The sequence below is a fragment of the Opisthocomus hoazin genome, chromosome 5 (genome assembly GCF_030867145.1).
Source record: "Opisthocomus hoazin isolate bOpiHoa1 chromosome 5, bOpiHoa1.hap1, whole genome shotgun sequence".
Lineage (NCBI taxonomy): Eukaryota > Metazoa > Chordata > Aves > Opisthocomiformes > Opisthocomidae > Opisthocomus > Opisthocomus hoazin.
This window is the reverse complement of record NC_134418.1, coordinates 86993596-87012034: the sequence shown is the minus strand read 5'-3', so window position 1 is coordinate 87012034 and position 18439 is coordinate 86993596. Positions and strand designations below refer to the sequence as shown.

Below are 18439 nucleotides of genomic sequence, written 5' to 3'. Positions count from 1 at the left end.
AAATCTCTGTGGCCACTTGCTTTGTCGTTCCTCCGCTGTCCCCGTAAGCGTGTAACTTAAAGATCACCGTACTTATTAAAATTAAACACGTCCGCTCCTCTGCCTCTCCACGAACACTTCGACTTTTCCTTGGAAAAAGACATTTCAGTTAATATATAAATCTTAGAGATAAGTAAAGTTTGCTACCTTTCTGAGGTTTGGCTTGTGCCCTGATGCGACAGCTGATCCTCTCGCAGGTGTGGGATTCTGCAGTGGTCTTTTCCCCCTTTCCTTTTCTTAGACTTCTCCAGTAGTTGCAGTCTTCCTCTAGAGTTGCTCATTTTGCATCTACCCCACTTCTCATTTACTCCCATCCTTCCCTTCTTTTTCTTTTCTTTCCTTCCGAAAGTATTTTAGGCTTCAGGCAGTCTTCCTCCGAGTATAAAGTTTCTTCTTAGTGAAGTTTCAGGCCAGGAGGTTAGTCCGGCCAAGGTCCCACTTTCAAGGTCTTCCCTGTCTGAGGGAATTGTGTGGTTCTAGTCTGGTTTAACATAGCCAAAGATGCCTCTCTGACACCAGGCACGTCAGGAGACAGCTTTGAATAGAAGGCCACAACCATGGGCTGCTGGAAGAGCTGGAAAACAGCGTGGTTTTGTCAGTTGAAATGGGAGGCAATGCTGGAAGCAACACCTCACTTCTGTTGGCTTCCTCAGAAGGACTACAGGAGAGTGACACGGCAAACGATCAAATACCGGGAGGCAATAGCAAATGTGACTGCTTTGTGGATTTATGGAGCACCAGAGTAAACACACTGTCATTTGTGGTGTCAGATAATCGTGCCGGGGAAGTCCCTGCGTGTTTTCAACCCGCAGGTTTCAGGGTTAACTGAAAAAAAGGGCTGCGAGATGCAGGTAGCCAAAACGTGCCTATGGAAAGGGTACGTGGAGCAGTGCTTTGTCTCCAGGGTGAGCTGGCGGTGTGGAAGTGCTTTGTAGAAGCCTGACGAGCGGAGCTGGTCACTGCGGAAAAGGCAAGGAGCGCTTTTTGTGCTGCCGCAGCAGCTGCGGGAGAGAAGGGCGGTCTTCGTCCGGGCTGACCGGGCAGCAGGGGAGAGGCGAGGGGAGGCGTTGCTGAAGAATTGTTCCCATCCCCAACTACTCCTCCAGTTTGTTCCATTGTCAGCATTTTAATGGCAGCCAGCTGAGTTAAGATATGCTCAAGGTTTTTAAGGTAAATAATCTGGTAAGAGCCATTCGCTGTGTAACAGAACAGGTAGTACGGTGGTAATCTTTTTTTTGTGTGTGTAAAGATCACTTCTCTCAGTCTGTAGACATCAGCTTTTTCTTCCATGTGAATCATTTTAAGGTCAAATTCTATTGAAAAGAATGCAACCATGAGCAATGAAGCGGTGCTGGAGCTTGCTGGCGTTGCTGTTCTGTGTTTAATAGCAGCGACTTGGCTATCCGCTCTCCTTAACATGTTCTTTCCTGACGGATGGGAGGAAGCCCAAGTGTCTATCCAGTTATTCAGGTGCCAAGGTACATAAGCTCCTCTGCATCTGCTAGAATCGTTTTGAAATTATATTGGCATGGGCAGTTGATTCAGCTAGAGGTATTAGTAAATCACGTAAAAGCAGATTTCAAGGTGTGGCCAGTGGTTACTGAACTGACTTCAGAGGCAAAGAAAAAACACCATTACACTGGCGTACAGCAGTCTCTTCCTCAGACACGAACGCGTGTCTGTACAGAAGTCCTTGGGCTTATCTGGCTTTCAGGCAGGTTTCTGCCTCGATGGGTGCCACCCAAAGGACAGGGGGTATGTGGGGTCCTGCCCGCTCCTTACCGTGAGCTACTGAGCAAGCACTGTCAGAACCCCCAGCTGCTCACGTACAGCTCGTTTTGGGAGTGCACTCTGCTTTTAGAGGTTGTGAAATAACTTCCTGTGTGTTTTGTAGGTTTAAGGTAATGTATTTTTATGTGGGAAACAAGAGGTTTTACATATAGTTTTTTTTTTTTTAGGAGTTGTTCATGTATGACCATGGAAACTTCATGTAACTTCTTCTAAAGGAGAAGCTCAGTAGTGTAGGATCATCAGCACAGAAGCTAGGCACTTACTGTTTAGCTAGCCACGATCTTCTCAAGCTTGAATTTCTTTTCTAAATCAATTTTCTGAAGGCTATTTGTCATTAGTACTGTAGACAATAAACTGCTTTTCCGACGGCTTTGACCAGGCTCTGTCCCACGCAGTCTGAAATCAGGCTCGAGTCCATCTCCTGGCGTCAGGGAGGACAGGCATCAAGTGCTGCTAGGCAAGTTCCTCTGTCGTCATGCCCAAGCAAGAGAGAAATAGAAGTGGAGTAATCAACTTCCAGTGCAGTCCTTGGAGATTTTACTGTTCTCCGTGGGATTCATTTCTCCCTGGCCCCCCTCTGTGTGATGCCACTTCTTGGGCTGAGACGAAGTTTTTTTCAGTGCAGGATCAGTTGTCAATCTTGAGTGTCTGAGTCTCTTCAGTTTCTTTCCTCAGTCTGCCTTTTCTTCTAGTACCTGAGGGGGAAAGAAGGCAGCCAAGACTCCATAATTAAGCTTGTTGGAGAACGCATTGTTGGAGTCTCGTGGGTCTGGCTTGTTGCCCACACAATGTGCTGGAATAGCTACATGGTGATCTGTAAATTATATTGCTACATCACTTTAATTATAGCCTTGTTCTCTCTTTAATATCTCAGCTGCTTGCTTTGTGCGCTGCAGGACTCTGCCAGTGATCAACGCTTCTTCTCATCTTGTTTTAAGAACCTGGTTAAGGGTGGTTTGCTGAATCACTTTTTTTTTGGTGACCCTGGGCAATGCTCTACCCATAATTAACAAATGAATCCTAACCAGTAAATGGGTTGCAGTCTTCGTCTACTAACAAGTGAAGCATAATCCTGGAGTTGTAGAGTAGTCCTAAAACTACTCAAGAAAGTCCTGGTATATATAGTACTTGGGATTTAAGGTACTCTGATATACTCGGTGGGAATGGCTTATGGCTTTTTTTACTAGGAGTGGGAAATATTTTGGTATTAAGGCTAAGTACAAGGTAGTCCAAATATGGTATAGTCAGCCCTTAGCTTGAGTGTCCAAGCCTGTTTCATTTGGCAAACTAAGGCTCTGTTGCTGTGTTTACCATTCAGTCTTTCCCAGTGGCATTAGTGGATATAATTTTTTTTAACTTTTTGTTTAGTTTCATCTCTTCTGAATAAATGAAGAAAGTGACTATGAAAGCACAGCATCTACCTTCTGTTTCCATCAACGAGGAGAAGTTCATAACCAGGTAAATCATTAAAAAACACATTTAATGACTTTGCTCTATTCAGGTTACTCCGTATTTATTCATTAACAGGGGATCCTGTAGAGAGCTGAGCCTGTAGCAGCAGCAGTTCCTACAACTGGCTTTCTGTGAAGCGTCTGCAGAACAAAGTTGCCCTTTACATGGCTTTCAGAGAACAAAGCATTTACCCTTTTGGTCTGTGGATTTTGTTCATTGGATAGAACAGCCCTTTTAGAGCATACTGAATGAAGATTTCAGATTAGGGAAGAAGACCTTCCTATCTTTGATTGGAACTGGAGAGAAGTTCCAGTCTTTAACTTGAGCTCTCTTGTTTGAGGCGTGGGGTTTGGTCCCTAGCCCCACCGGCAGGGTTTCGTTGCAGAAGACCTGTTGGGCTGCCAGCTCTATTCTGCGGTGAGTGAAAGTGGTTCTTCAACCTGCTTGTAAAAAGCCTGGAATTGCACTCAAACTGTATTTTGCAGGATGCTTTTCCACAGTTAAATCTGGCTGGCAGGAATGTCTCCTAATGCTGCTGTGAACCCTGAGCCTCCTGGCATATAGCTCTGTCACCTTTTCAGGGGATTAATTCTCCCCTTGTTGACCAGAGCACCGGATCTGGAGGAGGGGGCTCTTCTCTCACCTCATTTCCATCCCACTCGATGCTCCTGTGGGAACACAGAAGTGGCGAACTGGAAATGCACCCCGGGATGGGGCCTGTGCTGGAATTTCTCATGCTGCAAGAGAGGTTTGCATATGAATCCTGGTACTTTGACACGTGGCTTGAGCAGTGCTGTTGATTTCTCCCTGTTTAAGGAAGGGTGTCAGAGCTTTGCCCAACGCACATGGCAGTACGTGCATCTCTCCACCGCTCCGAAGGAGTCGTTCCTTCTGTACTACTACTAACTGGGATATAGTGCTCTGTGTCAGAGGTCATCAGTCTGTATGGATTTCATATACTTGGCATACAAAAGCATTTGGAAGTGTACCAGATGAAGCAGTATCTCTGGGGTTTATTTCCCCTTCGTATTTGCCTGTTGAAGTGGCGGAACGTGGGTCCTGGTGGAGACCCTTATGCGTTACAGTCATGGTTTGAAGTACTGTTCAACTTTCTTTGCCTTGTGAAAAAGCAGCGTGTCGAGAACCTCGAACGCACTCCGTATGCACTCAGGCTTGTTCCAGTGCAATTTCCAGACCGCTGTCCCTCGTCTGCACCGCGAACCTGTCGGTACATTGCTCCTTTCTCAGTTCCTGCGGATCCTGCTGACGTGGCAAGCCTGCTGGCCATGGCATTGCGCACGCTGGATCAAACGCCTGGCCAAAGCGTGCAGGACTACTTGCCTGGCTGAACTGTGGTGTCTTTAAGCAGAACTGCTGTAAATATCCGTGGAGAAATGTGTGGGGCTCGGGGGGGAAGAGGGTGCAGGTGAAATGTCTTGGGTTAGTGCTTCAAGTGAACATGGTCTGGGCTCTGTGGTTTGCCACCGGGGCCCTTGACCTGACGGCTTCCTTGTAGCCTGCCTTCATTCCTGAAGAAAGTGGTGAATCTGCAGTAAGTGTTACCTTCCTTGGGTTGGTCTCTAAGTTGTTCTGCCAGTTACTTGCCTTTGGCTTCTGTGACTGGCTGCACTGGGCTGTTGCCACGAAGCCGTGCCGTGAGGAGCAGTCTCGCAACACAACAGAGCTGCTGACTTTCTGGCAGCACAACTCCGAGGAGATGACCATCTGCCTCTCGGTTAGGGCAGTCTTTGGGCCTTCCCAGAGGAGATGTGTTACAGTAAGACTCTTTCTGGAACTCATAGGCTGGTGCACATGTTGTTCCTTTCTGGGGCTAAAAGAAGAAAGATTTTTCTAATGTCTCTCTGCTACACAAGGACAAACAAGTCAGTGGGAGCTGCTGTTAAATCTCTCCCTCAGGGTTCTTCTAATGGCTTGTCACAGTTGGATGCACTAATGCAAGACTGACACATGAAAGATTTACTTGTGCAAACTTCTGTGGAAATTGATGGGAAACTTTTCTAGACAAGGCAAGAAACTAAGTAAAAATCTTCAGAGCTTACTCTGAGAAATGGTGTCTGCCCCCGAGATAACCCGTACCACCTCACGCAGGGCTTTCAGCCTATGATTTTATTTGACTTTGCAGCCAAGGTGGACTAAGAGTAATAGGTGGGCCTCAGAGTGTGACCCAAGTCCTTAGGTATTCCTCATCTGTCTTCAGGGAACTGATCTCCCCAACTTGCTACCTGGAAAAAGCTTGCAAGATCACAGCTGTCAATAAAATGATTGCCAAAGGTATTAGGCTGCAAAGTATGAGAAGACTTCAGCACCTTGCTGGCAGGATCAGCAGGTCTATCACAACATCTGTCAAACAAAACTGCGTATCTCCTACTTGCTGGTTAATCTTGCGTTGCATCTGGATTTGGCCTGTGTATGAGGCCAAGGCGTGCTTAATCTTGCTTGCATTTAGCCCGTGTGATCAGAATTTCACTGGTACCTGATTCGTATCGAAGTCTATCAAAACTTTCCATTTCGGTGGGGTGACCGGCGTGCAATCCCTCCTAGCTCACAAGATGCAAAGAGCCTGTCATGAGCCATTCCAGCAGAGTGGGAAGGAAGGCTTTCAGCACCGGTGTCCCTAGGATTGAAGAGCAAAGTGGCTTGAAGCAGATGTTGAAAATGCTGTTTTGGAGCTCAGCATTCTGTTGATAAAGCCCCTTCAAAATATTTTTGGGGGAGGTGCAAAAAGTTAATGAAGTAAATAATTTACACCCAGAGCATTAGAAGGGAATGCAGTTAACCTTGCTGAGTTAGGTGGTGCAGCCGTTGTCCTAATGTTACCTGCTGAATAAAAGCCCTGTTTCTTCTCTCTTCTCACCAAGGGCAAGGGCTCACCAAGCAGCAGGGCACTGCCAAGGTCAGTGTATGAAGTGGAGCGAGGGAGGGAAAGCGTGTCACTGGCACGCTCTGCGTGCCCCTCCGCCCCAAACACAGCGTGGGAATTGCAAGAGGTGGCTGCGAAACGCAGTCCTGCGTGAGGCACCTGCTTTGAGCTCAAAGGGGAGGCTGAGGATGGAAGAGGAGCCCGTCTGTCGTAAGGGTGTTCGCTGCTGGGCTGAGGCTATCAGAGTCCCAGGAGAAGAGATATTTGTTGTCTGACTGGTGCACTTAAAATAAGGCACAGGGCTTTCCACCTATGTGATTTGTGTTTCTTTGCATAATCCAGCTTCTGCTGTTGCACTGATTTATTGGAGTTTGTTAATATCTTACGTGAGATCCCCTGAGCAACACTGACTATTTAATATTTTATTTGTTAAGTTTACACAGTCAGCCGTGCAGCCGCTTAAACAGTTTGAGTAAACTGAGTCAGAATCCGAGATGCAATGATTCATTTCACCCCTGCCAACATCCTTCTGAACTGCTTTGCAGTGTTGGGCAGGCTGATGCCTTTCCTAGGGGAGAGATCAGTCTTGGCTTTGTCATCTCTGATAAGGGTGTCACTGTCACCACTGATATCACCCTCATGTCCTGGGCTGTGGGCGTGTGGTGACAGTTACAGCAAAACAAGAGTTAAAAATTCTGCTGAGACTGCTCATGCCAGTGTTTCTGATGCCCCAAGGCTGTGCTGTAAGGTTCCTCTCTAAACGTATCTCTGGCAGAAAGAGGTGTGTGGTACTTTGCTGTGGGCTTGGTCCACATATTCCCACACCGCTGATGTTGTTTCTGTGACGTTCTTGGTGAACTCTGGCTGTTGGAATAGTTAAAATCTAACTTCTACTGAAAGTCATTCACGTGTGTGATTTGATTTACAGTGACAGTGCTGGAAGTCAGTCCTTGGTTTTGGGTTGTTTGGTTTTCTCAACTTAAAATTGGTATAGGAGTTGTAATAGTACGTTTGATCGTACGTGGGTCTGGAGTATTTTCAGTAGGGCTGTGTGGAGCTTACTGTGAGAAGAGTCTGCAGACGCTCTCTGTTTTGCATGAGATTTGGCTGTTATGCTACCTCATACGAGACAAAAACACAGAAATAATAGATGCTGTTTGGAAACAAACTTGGTGTCTTCACTCACCCCTGCCAGAAACCCCGTTAAACCGTCTTGTTTATTCATCGTTTCAGCTGCTGCTTATGGATTGTCCGTGAGGAAGAGCTCATACGCCTCCATGCAATTGTTTCCCCTGCTTAATTATCTCCACTGGTGGGAATTGCTTTGTTTAATTAAAGTCTAGAAGATCTTTGCTGTTTCATCGGTGTGGGGAAGAGCATTTCATTCTTGATGGTCCTGAAATACGTGTCACTTAGCTGTGCTTTTTTGGTCCCCCTTAGCCTGAGCCGCACACCTCGGGCTGACGGCGTGTCGGGATGCTGAGCAGCCCAGGGCCTGCTCCAGCTTCCCAGGGGCTTGGGAACCACGTGGCGAAAATGCAGTGGCTGGAGTTCGCTCTTTCCAGACAAAGCTGCCAAAAGGAGGAGGTGGCTGTGGCCAAGAAATGGGGATGTGCGGTAGCTCTAGTACGGTCATTGTGAAACGCCATCAAATTTGAAATGTTTTCTGAAACCCTTTTCTCCTGTAGTGTAAATTTATCAGGGATGGAGACAGGCATAGTTATCTCCCAGGGTGGTTCTTAAATATTAATTTAATGTTAAGCTAATATGAAGCTTTAAACATCATTAGCACCAGGGTGCCTCACACTGCCTTCCTGTCTCAATGCAGTGTTTTGAAAGCGGAATTCTGTGTTGCTTATTTTAATGGCATCATGAATTTTTGTTTGAAATACGAGATGATGGGCAGGTTTATAGTCCATGCTTGTTGGCAGAGGTTCTCTTCATCTCCATCCTTTCTCCTCTGAGCGAAGACTTAGTGCAAAGCTGTGCTCTTTCAAGCAGAAGGAAACTGAAGTGTTTTGTCTAGGCACTTTGTAGATATTGTGAAGTAAGAAGAGCATCTGAAAAATTATAAAAACCCGATTGAAACCGTCATGTGGGGAAAACAGATTGTAACCTAACGAAATAATCTGCGACAGTGGTGCACGGGAGTGTTGTTCCTGTTTGCTTCCCCCTCCTGACTAGAACAGCAGTCCAAAGTACAAGTTATTCTGGGGCAGTGTTCTTAACGTCACATCAGACGTGACTAATTTCCTCTGGGCACCAGGTCTTTAAAGAAGCAACTTGTAAGCCACCCAGTATCCTGACAAAATGGCGTATTAATCCTTAACAAGCCTGCACGAAGATGCAGGCAGTAACACAGACACCGGGTGTTACCCTGCCACTTAGCACCTCGATTTTGCAGCAACAGAGATGTTTAAAAATTGTTCTTTTCGTTGTGATCTTTTATTCTAGAGAGCAGCTCAGGTCTCTTCTGAAGACTTATAACTCGTACTATTCTGATCAAGAAAATCTGCAACTGTCACATAACCAGGTAAGGCTCTATGTAAAAATAATAGAAAAAGCACAATGTAATAGTGGGAAAAGCACCAACAGACGCTGATGTTTAATGCAGCCAGACTGAACAGTGTAGGATACCTGCTCTGTGTTAGCATATTAGATGGAACATATCACTGCGATAAAAATGCCACAGCAAGGGGTCAAGCAAAATGCTGTGAGGAGAAGAGAGCAGAAATAGGTATGGCCAGACTAGTGGGCGTTTCAGTTTAAGGGTGTGATCTCCATGCCATCCCATTCTTTAGCACATCGCAAGAGATCATTCTTTGGGTTTATTCTCCAGTCTTAAATCGTTAGCTGGGAGGGAGTAGTACTGCAAATATTTCTGTAGGGTGCCATGCCCCCTCGCCCCTTCAGCTGGAACCCTCAGCGGGTCATGGCAGGACTGCCATCGCTCGGGTCAAGGGCACACTACTGCTCTCTCCTTGAACGTGGACCTTCAGTAGAGAGAAGTCACGTGTAAGCGTAGCCCCGGGAGTGCGTCTCTGTGGAGAGCAGGAGCACCTGTGGAGCTGAAGGACAGAGGAGAGCGTGAAGCCTGTCTCTCCTACCAGAGCCCCTGGTTTGGAGGTCGGAACTTCCTTCTCCTTCACAAGCTGTGTTTCGGTTGTTTTGCTGGTGTCAAGACCCAGGAGGACACTAGAGCACTTCTGGGCAAAAACGGCCTGAAAATGGGCAGTCCTCACTTCTCTGTCCCGGCTCGTTCTGCAGTGACAGAGTTCTATGTCAGCGAGAATGGGGACCGATAACAGGTTTTGGACGGATGCAGTGCGCTGCGTCAGCAAGGATGATTGCATTAACTGCTGCTTCCTCCTTCACCAGCAGTCGTTCTTCCCCATACCACCACCTCAGCACCCTGGTTTCAGAAGAGCTCATTGTCCAAGTAGAACAAGTAGGATTTGACTTGGGATTGTATGGAATTACGGACACGTTGGTTGGAAAACCTCCCGGTCAGAGTCAGACTGATGCTGACAGGAGATCAGGTCAGCTGCAGCTTTAGCTAGCTGTTCTGGAAATATCTGAAGTACTGAGACTACACAGCCTCTCTAGGTGACCTGTTTCAGGGCTGTGTTGGCCTCAGCAATTTTATTGTATTGTTGTCACTTTGAAGTGAAAATAATTATTGTTACTTGATTATTATTACTTTATTATGCAGCACTCCTTATTCCTTTTTATTTTTTTTCCCCCAGCGAGAAGGAAGCAAACCATTTATTGAAGGAATCTTGTCAATATTTTGGGGAATCCGACATCCTATCCGATTAAAAATTCAGGATGAGAAGCAGATACCCTCGTTTGTAACGCTGAAGTCAACAGAGAACGTGGGTTCGTTCCCTAGTAGAAGGTAACGTACTGACTTCCATAAGGAGGAGGCAGGCTGGTATTTCAGGACAGCTCATATGGGTGGGTTCGATGGATATGGCTGGTGGTGGTCGCTTGCACAGCAGTAGTCTGTAGCTGGTGTGGTCTTCCAGCAGCTTCTGCTGGGTGGAAAGAGGTGTCTTGGTAGCATCTTCGTTGCATCTTTGTCTGCTTTCCATGGGATCCTGGGGTGCATCAAGAAGAGTGTGGCCAGCAGGACGAGGGAGGTTCTCCTTCCCCTCTACACTGCCCTGGTGAGGCCTCATCTGGAGTACTGTGTCCAGTTCTGGGCTCCCCAGTTCAAGAAAGATGAAGAGCTACTGGAGAGAGTCCAGCGGAGGGCTACGAGGATGGTGAGGGGACTGGAGCATCTCCCCTACGAGGAGAGGTTGAGGGAACTGGGCTTGTTCAGCCTGAAGAAGAGAAGGCTGCGAGGGGACCTTATAAATGCCTACAAATATCTGAAGGGTGGTTGTCAGGAGGATGGGGCCAAGCTCTTTTCAGTGGTGCCCAGCGACAGGACAAGGGGCAATGGGCACAAACTGAGGCACAGGAAGTTCCATCTGAACACGAGGAAGAACTTCTTCCCTCTGAGGGTGACGGAGCCCTGGCCCAGGCTGCCCAGGGAGGTTGTGGAGTCTCCTTCTCTGGAGATATTCCAGACCCGCCTGGACAAGGTCCTGTGCAGCCTGCTGTAGGTGACCCTGCTTGGGCAGGGGGGTTGGACTGGGTGACCCACAGAGGTCCCTTCCAACCCCTACTATTCTGTGATTCTGTGAGAAGGTGGAAGAGGCTGCTCTTGTCTATACTGACTATTCCTGTGCACGTACTGGGAAACTTATGTCTGTAAAAAATTAACCAAACCCACATGTATAAATGACACCTAATGACATTAGCAGCCCTGGAAAGACCTTGTGTTAGTGCACATTCTACTGCTCGAAGCAGAAAGCTGGTAGGTTAGTGCCAAGTGATTATCTACTGCAGGTTACCTTCCCAGGTGCTTCAGGTGTGACCCCACTGCTTCTCGGGGCAGCGTTCAAGGCAGAGAAGGAGCAGTGGCTTTGTCCGTGCAAAGTCTGATGTTAAAACCCCTTGGCAGCGGATCTCTGCGTACGTCTCCTTCAGGCTGCTGCCTCCGACGTGTCACGCCGGAGCGCACTGTGCTGATCTGACCCCTGCTAGATTTGCTGCGTCTTTAAAAACTGACGTGGGTTCTTAGTATTTCTCCTCTCTGCTTTGAACGGTGTTTCCCAACCTTGGCTGGCGAATTCTGAATTGCATCTGATGAGCTGAAGCTGTGCGATGTGTGTAATATGGAGGCTGAGCCAACGTTTACCCTGAATGACTCCCTGATAATTTCTGTATTTCAGAGCTCATTTTCTTAATTATCCATTGCCTTAGATTGCATGCGGTGCGTGTTTGAACTGTGGGTTTAATTCTACCATTGTTGCAGCTGTGGGGTTCCAGTGAAGTCAGGGACAGTCTTCCTCCCTGTCTCTTGCTGCTGAAATTAAGGGATGTAACCTGGCAGGAGTAACCGGGGAAGAGCTCGGGCCCGAGGCAGATCTGGTTCTCGTCGTGCACCTTGACCAGGTCTGCTGGCACAGGGTGTGTGTGGCCGGTAGCACAGGGTCCAGTCTGGCAGTTAAAGTTAGGCTTTGCCTTTTATTTCTTAAAAAAAAAAACTTCTGACTGGTGGAGATCTGAATCTTAAAGTAAATATTAATTCGTGATCACAGAAATGCGAAGCTGCCCCGACATGCTTTAAGGTATGCAGAGCAGCTTGGCTGTTTGATCTTAAATGAACTTCTAAAACACATGGAACACAGCTGAGATAGTCGTTTGGCGTGTTCACTGGAGTTAGCTGAAGATTGGTTTGAATATATATAGGAAATGAATTTTTAATATTTTCCTACCAATTGGTTTATTCTCAGTCCGAGCAGTAACTGGCCAAAGACTTTCTGCTAGAGAGTATGTGCAATGAGCTGTGGAAATACTGGCAGAAAGCAAGCTGGGGTTTCAGAACGGGCTGGGTGGAATTCCCTGCTCTCGTACAGAGCTGGCTTGGATAGCACAAGGGGCTAGCACCGTAGTTCAGCCTTTCGTGTGCCCATCTGTATAACAGCCATGATCCATCCTGTGATGATTTAAACCACAACATGTGTGAGTTTTTCTGTATGCCTGGGGATTAGTTAGTAAATAAAGAATTACTGCAAATTGTTTAAGGGACATCATGGTCGATGTTCAACAGGCTCTAAATAGGATTGTGTTACATTTGGGTCCCTAGTCATACCCCATTTTGCTAATTTTATCATGACATAAACTGAAATTATTGGCTTAATATGCCTTATTGAAGTCTGTAGTTGTGTTCTGTAAAGTTTTGAACAGGGATAGGAATGTATTGCATGAAGTCTGGCTACAGGATAAGTTGAAACCACTGAATTAACGAGGAGTAATCAACTATAAATCTGTTTGGTATTTCAGGGGAATGACACGCTGGGGAGAATTTGATGATCTGCATCATATTAGCGGGGAGACGTTGACATCTACTGAAGAAAAGCCAAACACTGAGAAAAGTTAGTGGTGGTGCTCTTACATTCACTAAAAATTCTTTGTTCTGTGACTGTGCAAAAATAATTTGACACATTGCTCCCTCCCTACCGGTAAAGGGAAATCTCTTTCTGTCTCTAACATCCCTTACATGGGAGTGAAACACTGACGTGAGACGGGTTAGTGAAGACATTGCTCTGCAGGTAGCTTTTCAGACGGCTGGTGCTAACGGGCTGTGCTTTCACCAGCGAAATCATTCCCAAGCAGTGAACAAAACAGCAAACTGTGGCCACGGCAGACAGACTACTGCTCTTTGTTGAACGCCCGTGCCCTGCTCCTCTCCCATTCACACCCCCCCAAGAAAAAATAAAATAAAATTTAAAAATATCCCTCCACCAAGAGCCTTGTGGGGGTGCTGGCAAGGAGGGTAGAGCGGCTGTACAAGATGCTGATGTGGTTTCCTACTGTCCAGGTTATTTGTGTTACGAAAGCCGCACTCTGAAGTGCACGAGCGAGCAGGACCACGACTGCGCGACGCTGCCCAGGGCCGGCAGCCACGCGGCGGCTGTGCGGAAGAGGACCAAGCTCCCCACGGCAGCGAGGGCACAAGTAGAAACCCACAGGTTTTCCATTAATGGCCACTTCTACAACTACGAGGTATGAACGTCCGTGCCCCGCTGAGGACACGGCCCACCCTTCGCTGTACGGCGTGTGGCCGTGTGCCTGACAGCTTGCCCTGGCCCGGGGCTGTGCCCGTTCGTCTCCCTTGGGGTCCCAGCACTCCTCACGCCCTGTTGCTGCTGGTTTTGTTCCTAGACATCAGTTTTCACTCCTGCTTTTGGATCAGAAACCAAAATAAGAATAAACAGCCTGATGAGGACAAAACAAGTAATAGAACAGTTGCTTCGGAAGTTTAAGGTAATTCTGCGTGCTTGCAGAAGCAAGTGCAGCCGTGTTCGAGACGTTAACTCCAGCGTGTCACACCAGTGCGGCGTGAAAGGCAGGGAAAAGCCGGGAGGGGACAGTGCAGAGACTAGAGCATAGGGAAAAAACCACCTGGGCCACATTTAAGGAATGGGTTGGGTTTATTTTACAAATGTTTCACGGCTGTCTGAGTCTAGAAAAGGTGTATTGGGTGTGCAGTGAGGGAAGAGCCACAGAACCGCTTCTCTGTCGGCTCAGGCACAGGAGGGGACAGTGCTGCTGCACTTGGAGCGTTTCCCAGCGCGGAGAAGGCCTGGTTGCTTAACGCCCGTGGCCGTGCTTCCCTCTAGTGCGGGGCACCGCTGGGTGTATTTCACTTCAAACAAGAGGGAGTTCTCTTCTAGCCCGAGTGGCTGGGGTACGCGTTCTGTTAGATCCAGGCACATAGAAAGCTCCAGAAAGAGTTAAAACTAGTGCTCAAGATCAGTGCCATACTGTCTAAAATGACTTTTTTTTGATTTGGAATTTCTTTGGTAGCAGCTTCCATGAGCATGATTACACCCAGTCAGAAATACATTTACCACTGGTGCTGCATGTTTCTCCAGTGTCCTTATTGGGTGTAGCTTCTTAGTGGATGATTTTTTATAATTCTCCATTTAACTTGTCTAGAGACTTTGCTGTTATTGCTTAATGACATAAGGAATGGAATTACAGAGCAGGCTGTAAAGTTGTGGAGAAGAAGTTGAAAAATGGTTGTCCCAAAGGACTGCTGTTTCCCGAGTGTGGATGTGTGGGCAAGTGGATAGGAAGACATCCCAGGGCTTCCCCCTAATGGTAATGCTCTCAGCAAATATGCACATCACCCAAAAAGAAAGTTGGAGTGGTGAAGGATGCTCCAAGGAAATGTGGCTGGAGAGACCTGGTGTTGTCACTGATTTGGGCAATAAGCAGCCGTGAGGTGGTGGGGGCAGGGACAATGAGCATGGCAGCATAGCTTTCTGCCTTACCCAAGCCCGGTCTCCTGTAACATTTCCACAGACAGGAGCCCGGTCTCGACCTTTGATGTAAATATCTGAGTTGAGAAGCACAGGGTGAAATGCTAGGGAAGTGTGTCCGTCAGTCTGAACCGACTTTTTTTTGTTTGTGTCTAACAGATAGAAAACAGCCCCCATGAGTTTGCCCTTTACATTATCCACGCCTCCGGAGGTAAGGCAGACGCTGCGGCGCGGTCGCTCCGTCTCTGCTTGTCCTCCGTGCGCGGGTGTGCGCTGACGAGCTTGGGGCGGCCGGCTCCGCCGCGGGCAGCTGCCCTTGCTGGGACAGCGCGGGCGCGTGTGGCACTGCGGCTGCGCTGGAGACCCTGCAGAGCTCTGTGCTCTGAGAGACGGGGAGGAGAACCTGAGCAGTCGTGTTCGGGGGGCTGTCAGCGTGCTGCCAGTGTGGGTGGTTCAGCTAAACAGGCCTGCGTCCTTCCTGTATTTAAAGGCTGTGTTTAAGATGCTCTTCGGCTCTAAGTTTTGTTCTGCTCAGCCACACTGCAACCGTGGGATGCCAGGCTCCTGCTGGTAGTGTTATGGGACATTTTAATTCACAGTTTTGGATGGTAGTCCTGGGTTGCAGATACCTAGCTAAAAGTACTCGTTTTTCAGTGGAGAACATTTCCTTCCACAGCACAGTCTACTCTATTCCTTCAGCAAAACAGGTAATTTTCTCTTTATTAAATGGAATACCTGAAAGAATGCCAGACAGAACGGATGGGCACATACCATAAATGTCAAAATAGGAAGTTGAAATGATGTTTGAAAATTATGTAGTAAGTTTTGTTTTGGGGAGTCATGGTCAAGCTGGTGGGCCTGGGACTGGTCTCTTAAATGCTTACTTGGCTACCGAAATCGCGGATTCTACCAATTTCTTTCAAAACGCGTAGTAGAAGTTAGGTGCCACATCCTCCTGAAAACATATCTTAGACTTGGTAGGTATCTAATAATTGCACATCAGTCAAATACAGGATCTTTGTCAAGAAAAAAGACTACTGATTGCGTGAGGTAGCTGGAGGCACTGTTCCATGTTCTGGGCATCACAACGGTTCTTTTAAATCCCAGAAAAGAAGCAGCTGAGGAGTGGAGACGTTCCCTTACTGCACAGACTCTTGCAGGGGCCCTCGGAGAAGATTGCCAAGTTTTTTCTCATGGACAGGGATGTGGAAGAGATCAGCAGTGACGTATGTATATCCTCAGTTCTAACAGTTCGCAGCGTTCTTCCCAGTCAGCGTGCTCGCTAATGGGCGTCTCTGGTCGTCTGCCTGATAGGTTGCTCAGTATATTCCATTTCATCTGCCCTTCTTGGAGTCAATTCTGCACAGAATCAATGAAGAAGAAGAACAGGAGATTCAGCAGACAATTGCAAGGTAAATAGGGGTAAAACTAGTGGGGTTGCTTGGAGCCCAGCAGAATATTTACACTTCTGGGTTGGCCCAAGAGGCGAATGCATTCGTGGGGTTTATAATCCTGCTATATCCTGTACATCCAGATGAGCTGGTGGTGTTAAAGATTCCAGCATAAATACTGACTGCATACACGTGGGGGGATCTTTCCAGAAAGTTCAGACCCTCAGGGCTAGTTCTGTTTACTTTGTTTTCTGAGCCGAAGACTGGTTCCTCAGTCTCTACGTGCTGCTGTGTATCGGGTACAAATGCAGTGCGTACTGGGGCACTGCTTAGGTAGCACAGCATTCAAGCTAGATTAGTGCCAAATTCTTAGTGTCCCTCTAAAGCTTCGCTCTGGATAAATGGCATGAGTTCTGCTGACAGCAGCTCAAAATCCACAACGGGCACGAGTGAGAAGCGCACCGTTATCTCTGAACGTGGGCGTGAGTCCCGAGGTCAAAAGCAGTGAGCGTCCACACCAGCCAGGGGTCTGTTAACAAAGGACTGTCTGAGGATCGCTTTGAATCGAAGGGGCCAGGAAACCTAAAGAAAAAAATAAATAGCCATTGCCATTTTCTATCAGAAAAGCTTTCATGATAACATTTTTCAGCCATTCAACTAGCACGTTAGAATTTGGGTTCCGTTTTAGCAGGATTCTGTTACTTAAATGCATTCTCGCTCTCTTCATCTCAGGTACCTGAAAGAGAAGAGTCTGATATGCCAGCACCTGCACAGTCGAGCTGTTAAAAAAACAGAGACTACTGTTTGATGTGACGGCCTGCGGCGGGTGCCCGCGGACAGTCAGGGTGGCTGCTCCGCTGTGCCACGGCTGAGGAGCACCTGGAGCACAGGCTGCTCCCAGTGCCAAAGCTGCTCTGGATAATTACGCAGCCAAAGCTGAACCCGCTTCCCTGCAGCTCTGGAACACAAGTTGGGAACCACCCAGGAAGATGCGCTGGAGCCCTCAGAAGACAGATGCTGAACCTAGCCTGAAACTTCAGATGGGGAAAAAAAACCCCGTGAAAAGCACAAGGCTTTAAAACCTACTCATTTACAAACCATTACCGAAAGTCTAGCGTAGAAGAAATGCTGCAATAACCCATGCACTAATCATGCAGAAAATAGGAAAATTAAGTGTATGGTTTTCCTTCTACTAGAGAAATGTTGAATTATACTAGGAGGAAGCTTTTCAGTAGAGATAAGTGGCAACGTGTTTATGTAGCCAAGATTGCAGTTAGGCTTTTTGCTTACCGGAAAAAAACCCCAAAAAACCAAAAAACGAATTCCAAAACAACCTGTGCAAGAGAGACCTGAAATCCCACTGGCTTCAGGTTGGTAGATGCTTAACTTGTTTAAGCTTTGAGCTACAGTTAGAAAAATATAAATGGAAACCCTCCACTTAAATAGCTACTCGGCTCTTAAACAGAAGGGGGAATTTATCTCTGAAATCTCTCTTGAACTGCAAAGCAAGAACGCTCGCTGGACACCGTTGCATCTGCCTGACTGGGTCCTGGGAGGCCCTCAGCAGTTGTTGAAACAAATGATTCCGTGTTGCCTCCTGTGTTCCGTAGCTGAAGATGGAAAGGAGAGGTGTTCAGGGAGAACGTCCCGGCCGCGGCGGGGCCGGCTTGGCGTCCGCCCCAGTCTGGCCCCAGCGCCGAGCACAGCAGCCTGCTGTCGGGTCCCCTCTGGCTGAGCCGTGCTGAATATTAAAGCTCAGATTGTAGAGGTGTAAATAAAATCCAATTTGTGCACGATTAATTGCCCTCCTCTATTTGTCGTGTTTACGTGGTATCTGTGTGTTGTCTCGGCTACCTTTGGCTTATGCAGAAACCGAAATAAATGCTGTGAGAGAGAGGGAGTCAATGTGCAGAAACTGTTGCCTAGGAATCACGTGGAATACATCAAATGTGCAAAACTGCACGCTGCCTGAGATGATGCTACCTGGATGGTAATGTAAAAATGAAAAGTCAGTGTGCCCGTTGAAGCTGTTGTGGTTGGGGCCAGGGGTTTATCTTAATGTAGGCTATTGTAATCCTGCCCAGGAAAATAACTATGGGCAAGAGAGCACAGAGGGGAGAAATAAAAATAATTCAGCCGTGAAGATGTGTGGTATTAAAGAACAGTTGCCTTAAAGGGGCAAATGTAAGTTCCTTGAGGCAACAGAAGCACGCACATGAGCATCGCTGGAATCCCCCAGGGACCCATTCGAATACGCGTTGGCCAAGTTTTAGGAGGTGTGAAACTCGCCCCAGAACATCGCAGGTTGCGCTTGCAAGGTAAAGCAAAATCTCCGTGGGGTCTGCAGCAGAGCACAGCCAGTCCTTGCCGGGCCCAGGCAGCAGCTGGCCGTGCTGGCCGTGGCGTGGACGGAGCTGTGGGTTCCTCTGAAGCCGGGTGAGCTCCGAGCACCAGCTGGCTGCATCGAAGCTCTGCAGCGGTGGTGCTGGCGTCAGGGTAGG

The 18439-nt window shown here is 47.7% G+C and overlaps 1 protein-coding gene across 6 annotated transcripts in view; it reads left to right on the top strand.

Moving 5' to 3' along the window:
* RASSF6 (Ras association domain family member 6) overlaps positions 1 to 17726 on the top strand; it is a 78607-nt gene extending 60881 nt beyond the window's left edge. For all 6 annotated transcript variants that reach the window (XM_075422057.1, XM_075422058.1, XM_075422059.1 and 3 more), the window contains 10 exons: positions 3199 to 3288; positions 8618 to 8696; positions 9910 to 10061; positions 12563 to 12654; positions 13101 to 13285; positions 13445 to 13546; positions 14707 to 14758; positions 15655 to 15773; positions 15862 to 15959; positions 16671 to 17726. In XM_075422057.1, the coding sequence (XP_075278172.1) occupies positions 3218 to 3288; positions 8618 to 8696; positions 9910 to 10061; positions 12563 to 12654; positions 13101 to 13285; positions 13445 to 13546; positions 14707 to 14758; positions 15655 to 15773; positions 15862 to 15959; positions 16671 to 16746 (1026 nt within the window). In that variant the 5' untranslated portion in view covers positions 3199 to 3217 and the 3' untranslated portion in view covers positions 16747 to 17726. The remainder of the gene's footprint in view (positions 1 to 3198; positions 3289 to 8617; positions 8697 to 9909; positions 10062 to 12562; positions 12655 to 13100; positions 13286 to 13444; positions 13547 to 14706; positions 14759 to 15654; positions 15774 to 15861; positions 15960 to 16670) is intronic.
* Positions 17727 to 18439: the final 713 nt, after the last annotated feature.